Genomic DNA, 21,686 nt, shown 5'->3' with positions numbered 1-21,686 from the left:
TTCATCTTAAGAAGTAAAGTAATAAGCTGATGTTTTCTACAAAAAAGTTTTTTACTGATCCTTTAAGACAATACAACGAATTTTATTTGTTTACTTCCATGACCTGTCTTCTGATTCAAAAGTTTGATGCATGTACAGAAGAGCAAGGTTTTCTTAATTAGAAACAAAATTACGTTAAATAGTTTTTAAATTCTTCGACATTCCATCATCATAAATGCTTTCTGAAACTAAAAACTACGCAAGGAATTTTCGTAATCGAAAAAGAATCACGATTGACCAACTTTTTTAAAAATTATATCGATTTGAGTATACCAATCAATAACACTCATAGCAATTGCAGCATCTTCAAATGTTTGATAATTATTCTTGTTATGAGTTCTTAAATTTTCAATGAGATAAATTTTCCTATTTGTGAAACATGTTCCTATTCATGAAATATCATAATTTATGTCTTTGTCGTGCAATTTCGTTCTTATAAAGATTGCGATGGTTGTATTTTATTTATCTTTATGGATTCATAGAAAAGTCTTATTGAAATTAAAATAAACCATTCATTTATAAACGATATTATGTATAGAGATAAAATCTATCTTTTAAACCGGTGGTACCTGACTTCAATAAGTAGTTTATATAATATTAAGGTAGAAATTAACGTTATAATATTGATTTTTGCATCCTAATTATGCTTAAAAAGATTGACTGTCAGGAAATAAGAGTTTTTGAAAGTTCTACCTCACGTTCTTAGAACTTTCACCATGAGGTATGTTTTGTTATAGCAAATGCTCAAGTCAGCAAAAATTGCTTTAACATTATTTGGTATTGACTACAGTGGACTGTAACACGGGGGTGGCGTGATTAAGCTTTAAGGTAGTTGTTTGATTATTAGGTGCTGATGTTAGTGCACTTGATGATCTCAGCATGCAACACAAATGAATAAAAAAATGAATATAATTCGAATAAACACTGCTGCTTTCAAGATTCTGAACAGTGGTTCTTTCATAAAATGATTCTGAACATAATGACATAATATCTTGAGAAATCATTTGTTAAGTCACAATACACTTCCTCTCAAAATTTTAGAGTAGGCTGATAAATATAAGCACAAGAAAATGACAAATAAAAATTAAATTCTAAGCATGTACCCTTACGGCAACTAAGCATTCCTTTCCTAAAAGTCGTAGCCTAGTTATTTATTTACTGAATATAATTAAGTAAAAAATTGACACAACAAAGCTTACGCAATACTTAACATACTGCCATCTTGAAATGTATGTGTTTACAGGCTTAACCAAAAAATATTAAAACAAACACAGACATAAATTTTTGTGTCCTATAGGACTGTAAAAAATGCTGTAGTAAAATCACTATGCTCAGCATAGGTAAAGTGAAGACATATGCTCAGCATAGAAATTTTACTATCGGTTTGTAAAATGTTTTTCCTAGATAGTAAAATTAAATGTTAAGATAGTAATTTTCAGCGAAGCCAAAATCATCAGAAATTTTTTGCGATCGCGTAGTAATTTTACTATTCCAAGTGTAAAAGTCATATCTTGGATATGAGAAGCACTATCGTACTGTTCATAGTTCCATTTTCACTAAAAGGGTTATGTTATTATTTCTTTACATTACAGACACATCTTCACACACAATTAAGAAACGTGATCATTTGTAGAGATCCAAAATATTTAGCTATTGGTCTACTAAGGTGTATGCCCACGATGTCATGAAATGATATATAACCTGAAAAGTGTTTACTTTCCAGAATGCTTTCGCTATATAAACAATATACCTAATACTTACTGATTACGAATTTGTAAGAGGACTGATGATAAATTTACTTTTAATCCTTATCATAATTATTGATTATAGTGCGAGAGCGCGAAACACGAACCGTAAATTACGTAGAAATATACATGTACATTAATGTAGTCAATGCGAGATTCCCTTACCCCCAACAAGAGTAATAGCTGCATGTAACTTTAATACTAGATATTACTTTTACTATCTCGTGTAATTTGGATCACTGTACTTTTACCATCGGAGCGCAATATTACTATTATCTCGTATTTTTCCGAGGGATGTTAAACGTATTTTCACTATCGGAACGTAGAATCTCCATTGTCTTGTAATTTTAATAGCCGACTGTATTCATCATGCAGCTAGTAAAATTGATATGCTGAGCATAGGTCTCACTGTTACCTATGCTGAGCATATTAATTTTAATAGCGGATAGTAATATCAATAGATTGCTAGTGAAATTACGATGCTCAAGACATAGTTTTCGCTATCAGATATCATAATCACTGTGCTCAAGATAGTAAAAAAAAGTTACTATCCGCTAGTGATTTTACTACAGCATTTTTTACAGTGTAGGTTGCATGCAAGCATAGGAAAGCATCAACTGCTAGTATTTTGAGGTTGAGCACAAATTTTACATAACCATTCCTACGATCTTTCACATCGGATATCGTGATCTAAAATTTTGAATTGGTACTTAACTTGACTCAATAAACAATATTTATAAAAAGTCGTTTGAAATTTCAATGTAATATTCGCACCTTTGACTCGGAAGTCATGACAGAACCACCTTAACCGATCAGGACAGTGATTTAGAAACGGTCAGTAAATAATTACTCTTCGGGCACCTAACAGTGCTCGAAGCAACAGTTATAAAAGAATACGAACTTATATTTAGATAAGAAAGTCACAAACTATTTATTTACAGACTATTATAAAAATGTTCAGGTGGGCCTCAATATAAAGGGCTTCGAGCATCGAGTCCCCTTACATATGACTGTGATAGTATACAACGAGTTCTTCTAGCTGTACGAATTGTAGGCAGACTGATTCAAAATTATTTCGAAGGGCAGTGCACATCTTTATGTGTGTATGTGTATGAAGAAAGATAAAAACGTATGTAAAGTTAATACAAAACAATATAAGAAATACAAAGACAACTTAAAAAAAGACATACATTGCTTTTAAGGTTGGAGAAGGTCTTTGTTTACATTCATTACAGTAGTGTTTGCAGAATGTGTGACTAAAATAAAGACACAAATGTAACAATGTGTCGATCACCCGTGTGAATTTGAAAGTGTATAGCTAAATTAATAAATGCGTTTAAGACTTACTTAAATAGTAAGCAAAAATAGAATAGAAAGCATTGAAAATAAGTTCCTAGTACTTGCAGATAAAATTATTGGTTAAATTTACATTGAACAATGGTAAGTTTCGTTTCCTAATGGAAGAACCTTACAAATACTGTAAAACGAAATACTCTTAATTTCAGAGTTTATATTTTACTTAAAAGTGGAAGCTCATAAAAATTATATCAAATTATTGGTGATCTAATCGTATTAATAAAAGTATGCCAACGGAAAGCATATAAGAAAATAAAAATTGAGCTGTACTTATATTCATGTAAATATTTTTTTATTCTCAAAAATATGAAACGTCGAAACTTACCGTCGACTATAGCTATGAAACTTGATAGACTTGAGCAATAAACTCATCATAGGAAAACTGATATCAAAATTTTTTCTATAAATTGGCTTAGTCAACCCTACACCAGCAAACATTGCTCGACTTGTGAGATCTTCATCATAAATGTGATCATATTTTTTTATGTCATCCAGCTCAAAGTTAAATATCAAATGATTTTCACCTGATCTTGATCTGAAAGTTATAAGGCAATTATCATAATACTGATAACAATATTTAAATATGTGTAAAATTAAGCATTACTCCTCATCAGCTCAACGTTTATTTATACAGGTAAATTTATAAAAATGAATTTAAATTAATTATTTTTTCTACCTTGGGTGTTTTAAAGGACGAATGCGCCCTCGGTAGGAAAAATAGGGTTCGCACCTTGTGCGCATCCAACCACGGCAAACACAAAGAGTCCTGGTGCTTGCCCTGGTAGCGTATACCACCAGGGACGAAAACTACCATAACATGTCTGTAGATCTAAATACTGCTGTGAGAATAATCCTGAACTAATTTTACTAAGTCTAGTACGAACTCAATGAAGCAAGTAAATGTACATTAAGTCGAAGCCAAGAGAGTTAACTTTTATAATAACCACTTGCTGCAAAGGTAATGAAGTTCTTATCATATTGGATTCACTAGGCTTTAAAAATATCGTACAAATACTTATATAAAAGACATTATTCTGTATTAATTTTATATGACTGTTCATATTTAAGGCTTTACATAATACACCAGACTAAATGGTATTCAATTCTGATAGTTATTGGGATGAAAAAACAGACGTAAGCTAAACAGTAAAATATAATTATTTGTAATTGTAAAAGTTGTGATTAACGCAAAGAGATTTATTGATTTAAATATACTTATGAAGAAACTTTAGGTAAATAAATAAATAAATTGTTTTATTAATAAACAGTCTCCTTAATTCTAACTGATTGTAACCTGCAGCTTATTTATGTTTACACTAACAAGTACATTATTTATTCATTTAATAATGCATACAAAAACAGAGTCAATGATTTGCTTGTTTCTTTATAAGTATCAAAACTTATGCTATACAAGCTTTTTGACACAGATTTTGTAAATTTATTAGATTAATACTTTTTTAGCCTTTTACATTTTCTTTTTTTTAGCAATAACAAAAGTCTAACATATGTGCCATTACATAATGTTGCCTCCCTTTTATTCAACTAAACTCGATATTTTTTAGTGTACGTTTAATTTCCACAGTAATTTTTTTATTAGGCATACTATGCATTTTAATGATTGCATTAATCGCACACAATTAGTCATGAATACTTGTGATATTTAAAAAAAAAAAATTGAAAATTATAACAAGGAGTCGAGTTGTACCATATTTTTTTTACGTTAGCTTGACTTGCAGATTTCCTTTTATAGTTCTTCTCAACGAGATTTTTAATTTATTTGCTGAGGATTTTTGTTAGTTTGATTGTCAATTAAAATTTGAATTAGGTTTCCTAAGTTTAATTTTTCCAATATGTATGTGACCTTCAATGTTACTTTCAATATTACCTGCATACCTGCCTTCAAAGTGCCTTTTTTTAAGTGTACTACTTTTAAACAAGAGGGCATGTTAATGATGTTCAAGACAAATAGATAAATATTTTATTTGTCATGTGATATGACTAGGTATTTATATGAATAGCGGAGTAACAGTAAATATTAAGAGAATAAAGTTTTTAACAAAAATTGACTTTTAAGACTCGAAAAATTAATGGTACATTACGTTACTAGGGCACAAAGTACAAACATGAGCACCCAAATCGCGCGATTGTTGTATGTTGGTGCCCAAGTCACGTATAATGTTTTTCTTACCAAGGGCACAAAGTGCAATTTTGTGCTCGTGGGCATACTTTGCGCCCGGTAAATGACTTTGGACTATAGGGCAGAAAAGTACTTGGGGCCCGAAGGGAGCAAACAAATTTTTTGCCCGTGGACCTAAAGTAATTCCAAGGGCACGAAGTATGACCCAAGGGCGCAAAACGGTAGTTGCACTTTGGGCCCATGGTAAGAAAAGTATAAAAAAGTATAGAGACTTAAGCTCAATTTTTGTCCTTGATAAAAATAAGAATTAAAAGATATCGGTCAAAGAATTTATGAGATGTCAGTATTAGTATGCTTAAGCACAAACATACATCCGCACAAAATTTTTATTTCTTAATAAATTATGTCACAAGAGTAATCTGGCACTTCTGGCTTAAAGTTTTTTTTATGATTATTAAACGATAACGCAAGCTTATATTGGTTAAGAGTGTATAAAAGCAGTATTTTTAAATTTCTTTGTTCCTAGAGGCTTAAAAGCTTCCAACTTAATAAAAAATCATCTGAAAATTTGAGCTTTTAATGCTGAATCTAAGATAATCTGCATTTCAACCTAAGCTTCTTCTGGATACAGCACGAGAAATTTTTTTTTCGTTTTATAGAATTATCACTCGGGGGCATTAATGTTATAAAGTATATTAAATATGTCTTCTACGCTTTTTGAATTTTAAAATAATTCATGTAATTGTAGGAACCTAAATGCAAATATAATTAATAAAAATTTAACAATACATTTTTCAATACAAGAGTTTATTTAAACCATATACATGATAATATAGATACTTACATGGAAATAAAGCTTTAAGCTCTATAACCTTTAAACCAATAGACTTACTTTAAAAAAAAATCCTATAAGACGTAAAGAAGTGTAGGGAAGCAGTACGTACTCTCTTTTAACGTGTCTTAACCAGGAAGAGGGGATAGGGCTATACCTGGCTATACCTGGTTTGACTTTCCCATTTTTCTTTACATATTAAAAAAAAGCAAAATTCATCAAGATTACAATATTAGGCCACTACAAATAGTTTACGAAATTCATAGTGCAAAAACAGGAGATAACTCGGTAAATAATGCATCTACAAAAATGAGCGGTGAATATCAGATAACTATTTGAAAAAGTTATAATGTTTCATCACATTTACCGCAGTTAACACCTTTATGTTTAGCTGTTGCCAAGAGTACGTCTTATGAATTTAGTATGTATGTGTTTGCTTTATCACTCAACTTAACAACTTTTTGATTTTATTTTAGCGGGTGTGTTTTGAGTGTACATTATTTGACGATTTAATTCTATTTATCAGTGTGGCCAGCGTTGGGAAGTTCCAAAGAAATAAAGTTAGAAGTTGTATCAAAGACAGTTTACCAATATTATAAGTGTAAAAGTGCCTATATGTATACATCCTCATAGACGAAGCTTTGTATCAGTAAAAAATCATATTTCAAAATCTGAACGACTAATTTTGATGTTCTAGGGCTTAAAATTTTTCTTTTCCAATCCTTCATGGCTACTCGAAAAAAAAAACAAGTATATACCGTATTAAGGTAGTTAAAACAGTTTTTGATGGTCAAGAACTGTTTTTGTTTTCCATTAACCTGTGTCAAAAATAGATTATGAGAAATTAACAACAATATTATTCTACAGTGCAAAAATACCTTTATTTCTTATTTTTGAGGGCCTTGGTGAGTAATATTAATGATGTTTTACATAAAAAATAATAAAATTTTCTGGAAAAAAAATTCATCTCTAAAATGAATTGACATACTCCAGAAATTAAGGGCTAAAAATTTTGTTTTCTGTATTTTTCTACTGTTCCTAGAAAATCTTTAAAATATATACTATGTTAAGGTAGGTATAAAAACACCTTACTTATCTTACACAGTCTTAATAAGTTACTTTGTTTAGTTTTTACTTAATGAATTACTGAGGCGTATGTAATAAAACTACTGGTACTGGGTAAAAACAGTGTAACTTCATTTTAACTGCAAAAGTATGTTTCAATTTTTGTTCATACGAATTAGTTTGCACTAGTTCATGACAATGTTTCGCAAGAAACTTACGAAAAATATTGTTTCTTACTAAATTATGATTACGATAAGAAAATAAACAGATCATGTAAGAGTTTAATAAATATAAGTAAATAAAGAGATCAAACAAATACTTTTTTTTTTTAAGAACAAGAATGTTACAAATAAAAAATAAAAATTTCTTTTTCTTTAACGATTCCATTCAACTTTAAAAAAAGTTAATTAAAAATGATGAATATAAGTTTATTTCTTTCTACTCTTTTTATCAAAACTTTATCAAACTAAGAGTAGATATTACAGAATTTCGCTGCAATCAAAATTAAAAACAACTATATAAAATAAAGTATTAAATTCATGGAAAATTATGAATTCAACTTCCAGATCATGAAATAACTATGGTGAAAAATAGCATTAAAGAGTGAACGTTGTAGAACTTTCAAAATTTCTGAGATTTTTTAAGCAATTTCACGAAAAAAAATTTCAATTTATGAATAATACAGCCTTAGAAAGTTTCATACGAATTTGTCGGCAGAGTTTTTTTAATTGTTTTATTTAAATATTTGACTTTCTCGATAATTTGGACTTGACGATGCGTACAATTTTTTTCAAAAAATTTAAGAATTTAGACTTATTAGTCACAGTGATGCTTTTACTTTAGTAATTCGAAGTAACAAGTCACTTTAACATTTATAATGACATTACAGAGATTCAAAAAAACCTTTAAACAAAAAAATAATTAAAAATCACGTTAATATTTTAAAATACAGATAAAAAAATATCAAATAGCAAAATATTGTAAACAATTGTTACAAATTCCAAAAATATATAAACCAACAAAATGAAAGATGTATTTTCTGCGTGGAGAAACACAAAAAAAATAAATAAAGAAATGGCAGATAAATGAAGCGCAACAATAATATCAAAATCTGTTTTTTTTTTTAATTTAATTGTACAAGAATTATTGGACCGTGCAAAGGAAATTATTGTACACATACTAAAATTTCAGACAATTTAAATCACAACTAAAAGAGAAACAGCGATTTACACTTTGTTATAAGCTAAAGCACGGGGGTCAGTGCACCAAGCTTGTAGGGGGGAGCATCACTATACATATATTTACCTAAGCCTATTCGGCCCAGATGAAGAATTTGGTTAACAGTTAAATTTGCAGTTATCCAACCTCACACATACTATTATTTCCTTTTGCTATAAATACAACCATACATAGTACTCACATCCCACCCTCGTTACCGGTTTGTTTTGTTACGTTTCTTTTCCACTTATTTTATTTTAAAATTTATTTCCATCTAACTTTAGTCTTGTGTTTACAATAATAATATCATACCACGTCATCTCACTAACATACAGTAAAGAAAACAACTGAATATAGATACACACAATTCAATACTATCCAATAAACAGATGTCTTTTTTAAATATAACATGCATTTTTTTCTTTTAAGAGTCTTTACAAAAAATACATACATATTTTAACAATTTTTTAATTTCTTGTATCCTTTATCATACCTTTTAAACAGACTTAAGACTTTCCTCATACCCAATTCACTTGTCACATAATTATTAATTACTCTCTTTCACTCATACCTATTTTCATGCCATTTAGCGCTTACTTTACACCTAGTTATAAAATGCTCTAGCGTTCCAATATTCTTTTTACATAACATACATAAGTTTTTTTCTGCACTCCTCCAGTATTTGTTCCTAGGATCGCAATTACCACATCTGATCTTTGCAATCACTTTGATATCAGTCCAATCTCTTTCTACTCCTATTTAGGAATGTTAGCAAAGATTCCGTCATAATACTTTTATGTCTTTTGTTGTATCTCGCCTCATTTAACGTACTGTCCAATCTCTGTTTATCAATATTGCTTAAACACTATTTAATTTTCTCCTTTATATTTACGTTTCGTTGTCTCTACATTAGTGAGTATATAGGGCTCCTACCAACAAAAAAAGCTATTTCTACGCTAAATACACCCTTACCTCACAGACTTTTTTTTTTTTTGTTTTTTTTACATCATAACACATTTTTACGAGTCTTTTCTCTCCTATCCCCTCGATTTTCTCCTCATACTTTAAGAATCTCACACATTCTTTCGGTACACGTCTCTTTCCGCACGATGTTTCTTAGTGTACTAAAGTGAAGCTTCAAAACCCACTAATAATGATTCAGTTGTATTTATTCCAGCTCCTATCTTTCAATCCAGCCCTATATTTTCGCCCCAAACGACATTAAACTTTTTTAACAGATACTCGTACAAAATTTTTTTTTTCCAGAAGTCATTTTTAAATTTCCTTTGCCCCAACCCCTCAATTCTCTTAGCCGCTACCAAATCTTTCGTCAAAAGCAGTGATATGCCTTTAAAATTTTAACCTTTTTTACGTCACCTATATAATACAGAGGTACCACGACTGCCATATTCCAGTCCTCCAGTATACCCTCTTCTTTCCATATCTTCTTCAAAAGTACCATGGATCTATCGAATAGCCTATGGCCACTGAATTTCCATACCTTGTGGGGACACCTTCCACCCTAGATGCCTTGTTCATCTTGAGCCCTTTTTTAACCTCTAATACTTCTCCGGCTCCTAGAGCCTCGTCTCCTCCAATTTTCACGTATTGTCTCTTCACTCTTAACTTTTATTTATCACGGCCTTTGATAATCTGCCGAAAGTATTATATATCCCCGTGCCTCTTTAGTGATACAATTGTTAGCCAGAGATTAGTAGGGAGATTGCTGACTGCCATGCTACGGAGTGTGCCCACTTTTTTCCAGTGGTTCGAGCGCCCCGCCGCGGCCAAGCGGCCGAACCAGGCGCACATTTTTTTTTTTATTTGAGAAGCACGGTAGGGGTATGAGAAGAGTGGATTCGCGTGGAAATGTCCATATAGGCGCACATTTTGGAGACGCGTGGAAGGGGTATACCGAATGTGCGCCTACGAGGAGAGGAGTGGAAATATCGGCTATATAGCTGTATATATCTGAACGTACAGCCAAAGCAAGCGACGACACGAGTTTTGCTTTTTTGAGAGTCTTTGGACTCTGCAACTGAGTACATGCTATGTATAATATGTATATATTTAACTGACTTGCTCTCGCTCTGGCTTCAATGTTATCCATAAATCTTATTTAATTAAATCGTGGAACTAAATGCTCATTAATTATATACACATAATTTTGATTTCAATACATTATGTTTTAACTCTCCCGTACTCTTAAAATTCCCAAATCCATTTATGTTTTCAAAAAATTAACCACTAATTTATTAATTTCACACATCCTAACTTCTGTAAACTGTAGGACAAGCTCCGGAGGATATCCATGAACATATGTGACTTCGAAAGAGTTACATCCCGTCCTTCGGATAGCTAAGATGGATAAGGTTTATGCCCCTCCATAGATTTTTTTGCACTTAAGGGTTCAAATCCACTTTATGGTAGATATTTTTTTTTATTTTTTTTTATTCAATGTATCATTTTGTCTTCATTTCTTTTATTTATGTTTCGTTAATATATATATATATATATATATATATATATATATATATATATATATATATATATATATGTAGTCAACATTTTTTTTCAGATACATCAAAACAAATTAAATTAATATTGATACTTTGATACAAGGCAATTCTATAATTTTATAATACAAAAATAACTTTTAAGGATTTCAATATAATTTGTGTATTTTAAAACTCCTGAGAAATTGTGAACATCCTATTTGCGACAAAAAAAAGCCGCCCGTTTACTGCTATTTATTTAATGTTGAAATTTTAATCAGTAAATGATTTTGATGAACACAATATAAAATAGTTTTGTAAATATTTTAAAATTGTTTGCAAATCTTTAAAAAGGTGTGCTACTTTTATTTATTTTTAGACAGCCAGAAGAAGAATAATGAATGAAACAGTTCGATAAATAAGTAATGAAATTTATTCGGCAAGATTCTGAGACTAAACATTTTTTATAATACCGCAGTATTTTGTTAAAAACAAAAAAAAAAGTGAATTACCTTTAAGGGTGATGATTGTAATAAACATATTTTTAGGCTGTAGATTATAAAGGAACTTTAATCATTTATATTGAATGCAGGAAAAGCATCGTAATATTTTTAACAATGATACAATCGGGTGAGTGCAAGAAAAAGTCTTTTTAGAGTAAAAGTCAAGAAAGAGCCTTTTTAAATTTTCGGGCAGAATAAAGTCCTCTTAAACTAAAAGAAAAAGCCTTTTTATACAGAGGTACACTCGCACTGAGGTGTTGGCGTCGATTGGTATGATTGAGCCCAACGAATCATCGCTCAAGATTATTCTTCGACATTTTTGAGTTCTTATTTGCTCCTCACCCAGCTTTCGGTTGGTCTCGTACCCCTGTACGAATCCACACATTTATTCTACACTTGAGAGCAAAACGAGGAGTTTAACAAAAAGATATCAATGCCTTTTTAACTAATTTGTTTACTTCTATTTTAAGGTAGTAATGTATACATTTTTATAGATCAATTATATACATACACACATAAATGTAGTACCAACTTAAAATCGGAGAAATAAAAATTAAAGGCTCTTTCTTATATTCAGTTTGAAAAGGCTCTTTTACGCCTATTACTCTGAGAAGACTCTTTATTATGCTAACGTGATAAATTATTTAGAATCAGGAATTGTGAGAACTAACAAAATTTTTTAACTACGAATTTCTATATTAGTAAAAACTGAGTCTGGGTCTATTTCTGCTAGCAAAAACTTCGATTAAGTTACGGGGATGTTGTGATATTTCATTGTTTTAAGAAATTTCTGAAAAAATTTGTATAGGTATGTTTCAGTATTATAAATAACATGTTATAATTTCAAAGAGCCTAGTTTCACCGTTTTAGAGGAATAAAATCGCGAAGTTGGCCACTTTAACACATGCTTTTAGATGGACTTGTCGGAAAATGCACGTTTTTACTCATAACTTTTGAAATTTTCTTAAGAATCTTTTAAAAAATTAATATGTTAGGGTTTATTATACTTGAAATAAGTATACTAAAATTGAGGAAGCCTAGCTTCACTGTTTTTAAAATATAACAGTTTAAAGTTCAGTTACAACGTTACTAGAATACCTATATAGTGATACAGTCCGAGGCGAAAGTTAGGTTAATTTGTTGTTTTAACGTTTGTGTTTACTTTCCTGGGCATTTTTCTGTTCCATGCACCTAATTTTTAAATTATTTACCTGTTTTGTTAAGAATAATCACAACAAAAACATTTCTAACACGAAAATTCAATTTTGAAATTGACTGTACCACGACAACCCCCTCAAAATAGTATCAACATATATGTAAATGTTTGTAGTGCAAAATCTTTCAAAAATCTGCAGTTTACTGAAAAAATTGACCAATTATTTATTCTAGTTTTCCATTTTATTCTTAAAATCGTGAAGTGTTCAAACTATTATTGTTTATTGTAGTTAAGTGCATACTTCTTTATGATAAATTAATTCAGCTATGATTATCAATAATTAATGTGTAGAGCTATGTAGAGTTTTAAAATACACAAATTATATTAAAATCCTTAAAAGTTATTTTAGTATTATAAAATTATAGAATTGCCTTGTATCAAAGTATCAATATTAATTTAATTTGTTTTGATGTATCCAAAAAAAAATGTTGACTACATATATGTATTTTAACGAAACATAAATAAAAGAAATGAAGACAAAATGATACATTGAATAAAAAAAAATAAAAAAAAATATCTACCATAAAGTGGATTTGAACCCTTAAGTGCAAAAAAATCTATGGAGGGGCATAAACCTTATCCATCTTAGCTATCCGAAGGACGGGATGTAACTCTTTCGAAGTCACATATGTTCATGGATATCCTCCGGAGCTTGTCCTACAGTTTACAGAAGTTAGGATGTGTGAAATTAATAAATTAGTGGTTAATTTTTTGAAAACATAAATGGATTTGGGAATTTTAAGAGTACGGGAGAGTTAAAACATAATGTATTGAAATCAAAATTATGTGTATATAATTAATGAGCATTTAGTTCCACGATTTAATTAAATAAGATTTATGGATAACATTGAAGCCAGAGCGAGAGCAAGTCAGTTAAATATATACATATTATACATAGCATGTACTCAGTTGCAGAGTCCAAAGACTCTCAAAAAAGCAAAACTCGTGTCGTCGCTTGCTTTGGCTGTACGTTCAGATATATACAGCTATATAGCCGATATTTCCACTCCTCTCCTCGTAGGCGCACATTCGGTATACCCCTTCCACGCGTCTCCAAAATGTGCGCCTATATGGACATTTCCACGCGAATCCACTCTTCTCATACCCCTACCGTGCTTCTCAAATAAAAAAAAAAATGTGCGCCTGGTTCGGCCGCTTGGCCGCGGCGGGGCGCTCGAACCACTGGAAAAAAGTGGGCACACTCCGTAGCATGGCAGTCAGCAATCTCCCTACTAATCTCTGTGTTAGCTATACTTTTCTCCTGACCACTTGCAAGAAATTTTTATACGTCCGTCTTATTTTTTAATTTCCTTTAGCTTCTTCTCTTTATTGTTTCGGTAATCTAGTTCTCTAGTATTATACAGCTCTCTCTACTCCTTTCTTTTTTTTGAATATTTGTCCTTGAAACTAACCGTCACCTCCCCTCCAATTTCTGTATGTTGCTTCCACCTTGCGGTTTTTCATTTTATATCATCTATAACACAACTTTTTCTCACCTAACTTATATTTTTTCATTATCACCTTTGTTTTCATTACTAAATAAATCATCAACTCTCTCATCTCTTCCCAGAAGTTCTCTACCGTTCCCTCCTTGTTACCCTTACATGCCTAGCATATATCTTCTTCGTTGTGTTTCAACACTGCCTTGTTCTTTTCGGGCCACGAAAATATTGTCTTAGTCACTTTTTCACTTTTTTTCATCCTGCTATTGAGGTCCATCCACTTTTTCTCTGACTGCATTTGGAAATTAAACTAGCTGCTTTGCAGTAAATGTAACTGCAAAAGAGGCTAAGGGTTTGGTTGATTTGGAATTGTATGACAAAAATGGCAATTCCAACGATCTAGCACACGAAACAGGGATAATCATCGTTAAAGAGGTTTTAAATCTGACGTATATACCATTATTATATTACACTAGATCAAACTCTGAGTCGTTCACCGGTTTTGTTTTACCCACATACGTATTCAAATAAAAAAAATATTTGGAATTACGCAACGTAACTGAATAACTTACCAAAAACACTAAGATAAATGATTGATCAAGTAAAAGGGCTTGTATTCTTGGGACGTACTAGGACGTATCTTCAACTTTCAATGAACCAAAGACTAATCAATGTGGCAATACTGCACGTATATAGAAAGAGACGTTGACTTCAGATTCTATAACATTATTTGTTAATTCGTTTCAAAAACGCTTAAAAGGCACAATGTATTTAGAGATAATTAAATCTTTCAAGTTTCTCATACTGAACAGTGAGTGTACCTTGTAAAGCTCCTGTGAGAGTTAACAAACATATCTTTATTTTTAACGTAAGTAACTGTTCATTCTAACTTTTAACTGCAGTAAATAAAAAAAAGAAGTAGAGAGAGACAGTAAGAAGATTACTAACCATTGAAGTTTGTCCTCCCCAACTCAGACTACTTCTGCAATCGCAGCGCAAACAATTGTATGCACGACACTTAAGATCCTCGCACCAACTTATTTCATAAAGATCAAGAAAAAATTCTGACTAAAATTTTTTTTCAATACTAACCTAGAGTATTATAACACTCCCTGCAGTCTTTTTATTTGATGATTTTATCCTGTTTTGGTATTTGTATAAACGTAAAAACAATGCGTGTATACTTACGCAAAAAACTTAGACCCAGTCTACATAGATTTTTCTGACATATCCAGTGTATTTACGGTAAATCCTGCCATTACATCAACATTTAACGCTTATTTTTCACTAAATATACAAGTATATTTTTAGTTCTACTTCTAGGCATCTACTCAGGTGGATCATCCATGAATTTTCAGGTGTCCCCAGTAAAATCCATTTGATTATTTTAGCTAGTTCAGGGAGATTTTCAAGCTAATTTAGATAAATTTTCTACCCTACTTTGGTGATTTTCAGGACAATGTAGAAATATGTAGTCTAAATCTACCAAGTAGATTGCTACTTGATCCTGCGTAATAGATTCAGGTTAATTTCCAACTTGGAATTTGGGTGGATTTTCAGGTTTACATCCTCTGTCTATCAAGGTAGAGAAATGCGTAGATCGAATAAATCTACATATTTGTGCATCATCCTGGAAATCTACTGAAATTGGGTGGTAAATCAAGCAAAATTGTCTGGAAAATCCACCTAAATTAGCTTAAATGTTTGCATGAATTCACCTGATAATAGCTAGATTTCCAGGATGTACCAGGATGTTCACCTGACTAGCCACCTGGATGTCTACTTGAAAATGCACTTGGATTTTGGGCAGAAAATCCACCTGAATTTTTATGCAGGAATTGTGTACAAATCTATTTGAAATGTCAGGGGAATCCATGCAGATTTAGTCTGCGTATTACTTTACCGTCCCGTAAATTCACAAACGTTGCGTAGAATATCCACCTGAATTGACTGAAAAATCAACAAGAACTGATTACAACATTGACATAGATTTGCCTAAAAACAGCTGAAAATCCAAGATCCACTCATGCATCTACCTGGATAGGCACCTAGGAATTCACCTGGTTTTTTAGTTGAAAAGTGACCTGGAATTTTTATATATGGTGAAAGCACAGTTTTATGCAACTATTGGTTACACAAGCATTACACAAAGCAAACAAGCGCCAATGGCTGGTAGGCTCAGTACTTGGCACCAATAATGAGCACACATAGACTAGCACTGAGTACTAAGCGATGCACTTTCTCCAACCAATAATTATACCGCAGGCACAGGTGTGTAGGTCTAAGCAAACGAAAATCACTAACAAAAAATCTCAACCAATTTGTTGTTGCAAATTTATGTTCTAATATCCATACTAAGTACAAAAGCTAAGAGACGTAAAGATAGAGATGGCAAAAGAGGGAAAAAAAGAGCTGGCTCCATTGCAGCGATCAAAACTCATACCCACCATCTTGCTACTCGATAGAAAAAAAGTGTGTGGCTTCAAAACTTTTACGAGACACAAAGAACTTACCTATGTACCTTTCCATCCAATAAAAAAAGACTTTGATAATTATAGTCTGAGGTCATGCTGTAGATTAATAAAAACAGTGACATTAAAATAGTCCTTAGTCATTAGTTCCTGGTGGTCCTTCATAGAATTCGTTTATACCCCTTATTACGTGTTCCTGAGTTTTGGAGGAATAGTGTTAAGAAAAATTCAAATTCAAAAACTGTGCGACAATGATTTTTAAAATTAACATCAATAACACAATTAAAATGTTGGTCAAAAGCTTTAAATGAGAGTGAAACTTATTAGGAAAAATTAGCTAGACTTTTTTTATTTGTGTTTGAAAATTATAAAGCTGCTCTTGATGCTAAACTTATTATCTATGATAGAGATTTACAGAAATGGGCCCTCCAACCTTAAAAGGATATAGGTCACGAAAATTTTAATTTCAAAGCGTCGAAAATTTTCTCAAAAATTTCAATTGAGCCTACAGTATTATTTTATACAACGTGAATTCGAAAAATTATTATATTATTTTTGATCTAGAAGGTATCTAATGTTATTATGAATAATTATTTTTTTGTTTCGAGTTGTGTTTTTTTTTTAAATTACTGGGATTTACAATTCGCCTGATTTTAAAACATTTTGAAACATGGCTTACAGAATTTTTTCCAAATAGTAGTTTATGAAGGTTACTTTTAGTAGACTCATGAAGTGGGCACAGTTCTTTAGTCGTAGAAGAAGTAAACTCTACTTATGACGATATAACTTTAAACAATAATTCTAATAAAAATTACAGGCAAAACACAACCACTAGATGTTTTTGGGTTCAGGGTCTTGAAAAAATTATGTAAAATACTTTGCGGACAGCGTGATATTGATACGTGCAAAATTAAATCTTTGTTTAAGGAACAATGTTATTAAACTTCAATCTTTAGTACCGTTTAGTATTAACTATCTTTTCCAAGATACATGAATCTGTTTAAATATTCATGGTGGAAATGTAGGTACACGGATGTTTTTCGTAGAAAGGTTAAATTATATTTTGCTTCTAGATCACAATCTTATCTAAGCTTTAAAATTGCAGGATACTCTAACGTCACAATCATTCGATGTTCGTAGTGTAAAAGGTCTTTATATTATTTTTTTGTTTATTTCATACTCCGTCTTTTTCGGGTTTGGAGGGGTTCCATTATAATTTATATATATTTTACTTACATAATTATTATATTTAATTTCAGTTATTTTTACATACATACACTGTAAATTTTTACTTTTGCCTTTATATTATATAAAACAGTAAAAACGAAAATAAAACAAAAAAAACGCAATTACTAAAATTTCAAATATTAAACAAGTCTTTTCTTTAATTTATCCTTTTATTTTCTTTCATTCTTCTCTCTTTCCTACATTTTTTTTGTTCTTTTCCTTCCTATCCTACAATTCATTTTTTTTTTTCACTACTATAACTTTTCTTCGTCTTCTCCTTTGCCTTTTAACCCTTTCCTGCTTTCTTTCTTTTTCTGATTACTCGTCTTAGCTATTCTATCTTTTTAGCACCATGACTTAATATTTTTTTCCATTTCTTCCTCATTTCTCGTAGCTCTGCATGTCTCTAATATGTGTCTATAATATTTTTCCTCTTATTTGCATAATCTACACTTCTTATCCTCAACTCCTTCCCAATATCTCTACTTATAAATTTATTTCCGTACTTTGACCTTGCTCCTAACTTTCTACCGTTTAATGGGTTATCTTTTTTTCGAATATTCTGATTCGTTTTCTATTCTTGTATCTTAATATACCTTGTTGTACCGTGAATTCTCTATTTTTTCCTTTCTCTTCTCTTTTTCTTTATTTTCTTTGTTCTTTAATATTTTTTCTCTTACTTCTTCTTTAAATTCCACCCCTTTCATAAATTTTGTTTCTTTTATATTTAGTTCACGTAGCATTTTAACTCTCTGTTTCAATTCTTTTCCTATTTTCTCTTTCTCTCTTTCTTTGTCCTTATCTTTTTTTCTTATGCATTCAACAACATCACTTTATTTCGACACACAAGAATAGGTTTATTTCATTACAAGAGGATCTTTTTTAAGCTAAATTACTTACACAGTACAAAGGAAAGACGAGGAGATTCGTGATCACAAGAAAAAAAAAAAAAAAAAAAAACAGATTAGGCAAAAACAACGTAAAAAACTCTTTTTTGTCGACGACACTCTGCTCACTCCTGACTCTTCTTCTTCCCTCTCTGTAGCTTCTTTGATTCGTTCGCCATCTTTTCTTCCGGCGCTGCTATCGCCGTTTCTCCGCGCCTAATTTGACAACATTTCCGGCTGCTGACGGAACATACCGCCCGCCTCGTCCCTGGGACGAATTTTTTGTAGACAATTTCCCCTAGTTAAGCTTCGGCCGCCCGCCGTGAAATCGATGTTTCGCCACCCGCCATGAGAGCAGTGTCAAACTGCTTATAAACGCCAGAGGCTTCGACTGGCCCCTCGCCTGTGGTGAGATCACCGACTAGCTGCAAGTGAATGGCTTTCGTGCAGAGGCAGACGAAAATGGCGACATAGCCCTTTGAAGAGGAAATGCCTCGCCCCTTCGATCGGAGAATCTGATACGGTCCAGCGCAGTCAACACCAGTCTTACTGAATGGCCGAGGCGGTGGCGTCACGCGAGCAGCCGGCAAAGAGCCCATAAATTGACTCATGGGTCGAGCCATGGATCTGGCACACAGGATGTATTTGCGGACGCGGTTCTTTATCATGGCGTCGCCACGAATGATCCACGCTCGGCGCATGACGTGACCATAGGTAGAACGAAAGCCGCCATGTAGCGCTTGGAGATGAGCCCATTCCACGACAAGGTGCGAGAGATGACATGCGCGGTCAAGTATCGGAGGGTGCTTCTCGTCAAAGGGCAAAGGAGAGTGTCGGAGACGGCCACCGACACGTAACACATCGTTGTCGTCAAGAAATGCGTCCAGACGATTAAGAGGGCTTGACGATAGAATCGGTTTCCTCTTCTTCAGGGTGTCGATCTCGGCGGCAAAGTAGTGAGCTTGGCTCGCTCTCACACAGTCCACCAAGAATGCATTCTGCAACTCGTGAGCTCTAATCGGAGCCCGATAGGCCAGCAGATACTTGTCCCGTTCCTTTGAGCAAAGGGGTTTCGGAGATTTTACTCGGCTCTTGACTAAGAGCGCAAAGCGACGGCGTCTAACGAGAACCCGCAGAAGGCGGCACAAGCTCGAAAACTTCTCAAAAGGCGCGTGGTGCGCTTCCAATACAGTTGAACAAACGGTTACTTGATGAGCTTCTTCGTAGTCAGTTGAGACAGTGGAAGGTCTTCATTAATCGAGCGGAGCCGGCCACGAATCAGGGGGGAACGCCAGCCAGGGCGGACCATGCCACCAGAGCAAGTTCCGCTGAAGCTCAATAGGTGAAGCGCCTCTGGTTGCGATGTCGGCTGGATTCTCGCCAGTGGGCATGTAACGCCACGCCTTACAGGAAGTAAGCTCTTGAATGTGTTCGATGTAGTTGTCGACTAGACTGTTACCGACCGGTTCGTCTGAGCCCAGCCAGTCCACCACGGTGCTGGAGTCACTCCATAGAAAATGCCGATCGCTTGGCACGTCTAAGCCGGTAGCTACCGTCCCAAGCAATTTCGCGGGTAGTAAAGCGGCTCTCAGCTCCAAGCGTGGGATGGTCATCCTCGCCCTCGAATGTTCGGCTGGAAGCAAGCTCTTGATGGGAGTAAGCTTGGTTTTGGCGCTGATAAGGCTCACGATGAAACTCTCATTAGCCCGCTCAACTCTGAGGTAAACTACCGCAGCTATGGCCCGTCGACTTGCATTCGCAAATGCGTGTAACTGCAAGCCACTGTTCGGGGCCGACTGGAACCATCTCGGCAAAGTGAGTGAGGTAATGTCGGCCAGATTTGATCGAAATTTCACCTAGCAGGTTGCGTATGAGGTCGGTAAAAGTTCATCCCAAGATAGCTTTGCTCTCCACAAGTCTTGAATTATCATCTTTCCCAAGACGGCGACAGGGGCTAGCCAGCCCACCGGATCCCACAAGCCGGCCATCTCTGCAAGAGCGCGTCGTTTGGTTGGAATCTTAGACTCGCCTGGTTTGGGAGCAGCAAATAGAAATGAATCCACCTCAGGATCCCAAGCGATACCCAGCTCACTGACGGGCCCGTCGGTAGTAAAATGCATCCAGTCAGGGCGGAGAAGGTCGTCCGGAGGCAAATCTTCCAGCAAACGTCGATCATTTGATACGTACTTCTTCAGCGGAAAACCGCCCGCCATGAGCAGCTGAATTATCTGATCTCTGCGAATTCGAGCTGCCTCCACACTATCACTGCCGGTAAGAAAGTCGTCTACGTACAAATCTCAACGTATAGCGTCGATGGCCTCGGGAAAGCCTGCGCCCTCGTCCTTACACAGTTGCATGATAGTTCTCAAAGCTAAATATGGGGCGCTAGACTCACCATACGTCACGGTGAAGAGGACATAGTGAGACTCCGGTTCGTCTTCTGTGGCGCTCCACAATACCCGCTGCAAGTGCACATCTTCTTCCCGTACGCAGATCTGACGAAACATCATTTTGATGTCCGCACAAAATGCAATCCTGTGCCGTCTCCATCGGGTGATGACGCTTGAGATGTCATTTTGCAGTTTTGGGCCAGAATAGAGAGCATCATGAAGGCTAAATCCCGTTGATGTAGGGCTAGAGGCGTTGAACACCACGCGCAGTCGCTTTCCGTTGTCACCTCACTGCCAGATGGCATGATGAGGTACATAATTGACCTTGCGAGAGCACGAACTGATTTCCTCGACTGATGCAAGACGCATGTGCCCTAGCTCGAGATATTCTGACATGAAATCGATGTAGTGGCTGCGAAGCGTTGCGTCGTTTCTCATTCGTCTGTGAGCAGAGGCCAAGGCTCTTCGGGCTTGAATCAAGCTGCCACCGATGAGATTGAGTCCACCACTCTTAATGGGCAGTGGGACGACGTACCGGCCACTATCAGACCTGGTGTGATGCTGGGCATAACATCCCTCGCACTCAGCATCCGCAGGAGAGACTCGCAATGTTTGAGAGACTTCCTCCATAGCCCAGTAGCGCTGCATGAGCCGAACGAGTTG

The 21,686-nt window shown here is 34.0% G+C and overlaps 1 protein-coding gene across 1 annotated transcript in view; it reads right to left on the bottom strand.

Annotated features, from left to right (window-relative positions):
- The window catches only part of sotv (exostosin glycosyltransferase sotv), a 727,528-nt gene that overhangs the window by 690,187 nt on the left and 15,655 nt on the right, over positions 1–21,686 (bottom strand). Inside the window, exon 2 of the mRNA XM_089595800.1 lies at positions 3,466–3,675. Coding sequence (XP_089451926.1) covers positions 3,466–3,675 — 210 coding nt within the window. The remainder of the gene's footprint in view (positions 1–3,465; positions 3,676–21,686) is intronic.

Source organism: Copidosoma floridanum, unplaced genomic scaffold (genome assembly GCF_036245765.1).
Source record: "Copidosoma floridanum isolate Cflo_tuat_1 unplaced genomic scaffold, Cflo_Japanese_pri ptg000028l, whole genome shotgun sequence".
Classification (NCBI taxonomy): Eukaryota; Metazoa; Arthropoda; class Insecta; order Hymenoptera; family Encyrtidae; genus Copidosoma; species Copidosoma floridanum.
Note: the sequence above shows the minus strand (reverse complement) of the source record. Positions and strands in the feature narration are given on the sequence as shown.